Source organism: Octopus bimaculoides, chromosome 11 (assembly GCF_001194135.2).
Source record: "Octopus bimaculoides isolate UCB-OBI-ISO-001 chromosome 11, ASM119413v2, whole genome shotgun sequence".
NCBI classification, from domain to species: Eukaryota; Metazoa; Mollusca; class Cephalopoda; order Octopoda; family Octopodidae; genus Octopus; species Octopus bimaculoides.
The window spans coordinates 66,514,645-66,517,288 of NC_068991.1; the positions used below are offsets into that span (position 1 = coordinate 66,514,645).

General features: G+C 41.6%; 1 protein-coding gene across 1 annotated transcript in view; it reads right to left on the bottom strand.

Moving 5' to 3' along the window:
* Positions 1-2,644, bottom strand: part of LOC106870545 (cytochrome P450 2B4) — a 21,387-nt gene that overhangs the window by 9,400 nt on the left and 9,343 nt on the right. Inside the window, exon 2 of the mRNA XM_014916668.2 lies at positions 905-1,130. Coding sequence (XP_014772154.1) covers positions 905-1,130 — 226 coding nt within the window. The remainder of the gene's footprint in view (positions 1-904; positions 1,131-2,644) is intronic.

The following is a 2,644-nucleotide window of genomic DNA, read 5'->3' on the forward strand; positions in this document are numbered from 1 at the left end:
CGGTAATGAGTGCCTGTGAGGATGGTGGTATTGGAGAGGTAGAGGCAGGTGCGACAGCATGGGCAGGTGCATGGGAAGGAACCAGCCTGGGAAGTAGGGTAGGGAAGAAACTTTGAACCAGGAGGTCATGCAGGTTATGGGCTCGTTTGAAGGAGGGAGAGAAGATATTTGAAGTGGAGGGGTCGGACAGGAGTCGCCGGAAGGCTCGGAGAATGGTGCGTGAAAGGGGTAGGGAGGAAGGGTGATAGGTGAGGGGAAACGGGAGACGGGTAAGGGTGGGGCGGATGCGAGGAGAAAGCGCAGAGGCACGGTTCACAGTTCGTGCTCGGGCAAGGGCAGTTTAGATAATGGTGGGAAATAAACTCAAAGAACAAGAATTCTCCATGTATACACCCAAACATACACATTCACACACCCATGTATACACACATGCACACATTCTTTTATTCTTTTATTCTTTTACTCTTTTACTTGTCTCAGACATTTGATTGCGGCCATGCAGGAGCACCACTTTGAATGGTGTTTTAGTCGAACAAATCAAACACAGGACTTATTTCTTAAGCCTAGTACTTATTCCATTGAAGTCTTTTGCCGAACCGCTAAGTGACGCGGACGTAAACACACCAGCATCGGTTGTCGAGTGATGATGGACACATACACACACACACACACATACATACTCAAACACATACATACATACGACGGGCTTCTTTCAGTTTCCGTCTACCAAATCCACTCACAAGGCTTTGTTGGTCCGAGGTTATAGCAGAAGACTATAACCGAAGTGTCACGCAGTGGGACTAAACCTGGAACAATGTGGTTGGGAAGCAAGCTTCTTACCACACAACTAGCACAAACACAAACATACACACCTATATATTTCTGGATCTGCACTACTACTCACCTTTTACCAAATATAATATTGTATATGACGCTCATAGTGTAGAATGACATCGGTTTATGCAAGGAGAACGGTTTACCATTGTGAGATTGAAATATTTCGCTTAATTTCTGAGTTTCTAAGTATATCTTTTCTTCCATACCTCTTTTGCCTACTCCTAGATCCCGAAGTGCTGACATGGCAAACTTTCTCTGGTCTTTCCATTCTTTTCCAGAACTAAAAATGATACCTGAAACAATGAAGGTTAAAATAAACCTTTCAACATATATTTCGTTATGAAATATTTAAAACAGAAAAATATTAGAAAATATTATAAACAATATTGAAACATTAAATATATAGAGATTGTTTTGTTTTCTTTGTTACGCATAGAAGTCCTCAATTGTTGCTGTTGGCACTCCGTCGCTTACGACATCGAGGGTTCCAGTTGATCCAATCAACAGAACAGCCTGCTCGTGAAATTAACATGCTAGTGGCTGAGCACTCCACAGACACGTGTACCCTTAACGTAGTTCTCGGGGATATTCAGCGTGAAACAGTGTGACAAGGCTGACCCTTTGAATTACAGGCACAACAGAAACAGGAAATAAGAGTGAGAGAAAGTTGTGGTGAAAGAGTACAGCAGGGTTCGCCACCATCCCTTGCCGGAGCCTCGTGGAGCTTTTAGGTGTTTTCGTTCAATAAACACTCACAACGCCCGGTCTGGGAATCGAAACCGCGATCCTATGACCGCGAGTCCACTGCCCTAACCACTGGGCCATTGCGCCACCACTTCCTCAATTGTACAGAAAAAGAAATGATTATGTGAGCCATTGACGGGCTTTCACGATGCGGAATCATGACTTTCGAAGTGTTTAGCTGTTGCTAATAAATAAACGCCAAATTCTTTGATTAGGAATATATACCAACGTCTTTACATAGAGCTGCATACTAACATCAGGTTATATAGGACAGCTATATATACAACTATATTGAAATATCAATACATATATGATGCTACTCTGCAAAAATCAAATGAAACACACTGATTAATTAAACAGGCCAAATTAAAAAGTGAATTGTATAGGTATATTAGAAAGGAAATATTGGTAAGAATCTTGTTTCCCAACCACATGGTTCCGGGTTCAGTTCCACTGCGTGGCACCTTGGGCAAGTGTCTTTCTTATACTATAGCCTTGGACCGACCAAAGCCTTGTGAGTGGATTGGTAGACGGAAACTGAAAGAAGCCTGTCGTATATGTATATATGTTTGTATATGCTTGTGTACGCGTGTGTCTGTGTTTGTCCCCCCACCATCGCTTGAAAACCGAAGTTGGTGTGTTTACGTCTCTGTAACTTAGCTGTTGGGCAAAAGATATCGATAAAACAAGTACTAGACATACAAAAACTAAGTCCTGCGATCGATGTCTTCGACTAAAAAGCCCTTTAAGGTGGTGCTCCAGTATGGTCGCAGTCAAATGACTGAAACAAGTAAAAAAATAAAAGAACATATGTATATATATATATATACACACATATGTATGTATGTATGTATGTATGTATGTATCTATCTATCTATCTATCTATCTATGGATATTGCCATTATATGTGTATCATAGTAAATGTATATACATCGTTGAAAGACATGATTATGCGCCTTTTCCCTTTATTTGTTTCAACTATGAAACTGGGGCCATGCTGGTGCACCACCTTGAAGAATTTTAGTTGAACGACTCGCCCGCCCAGTACTTATTTTCTGAGCCT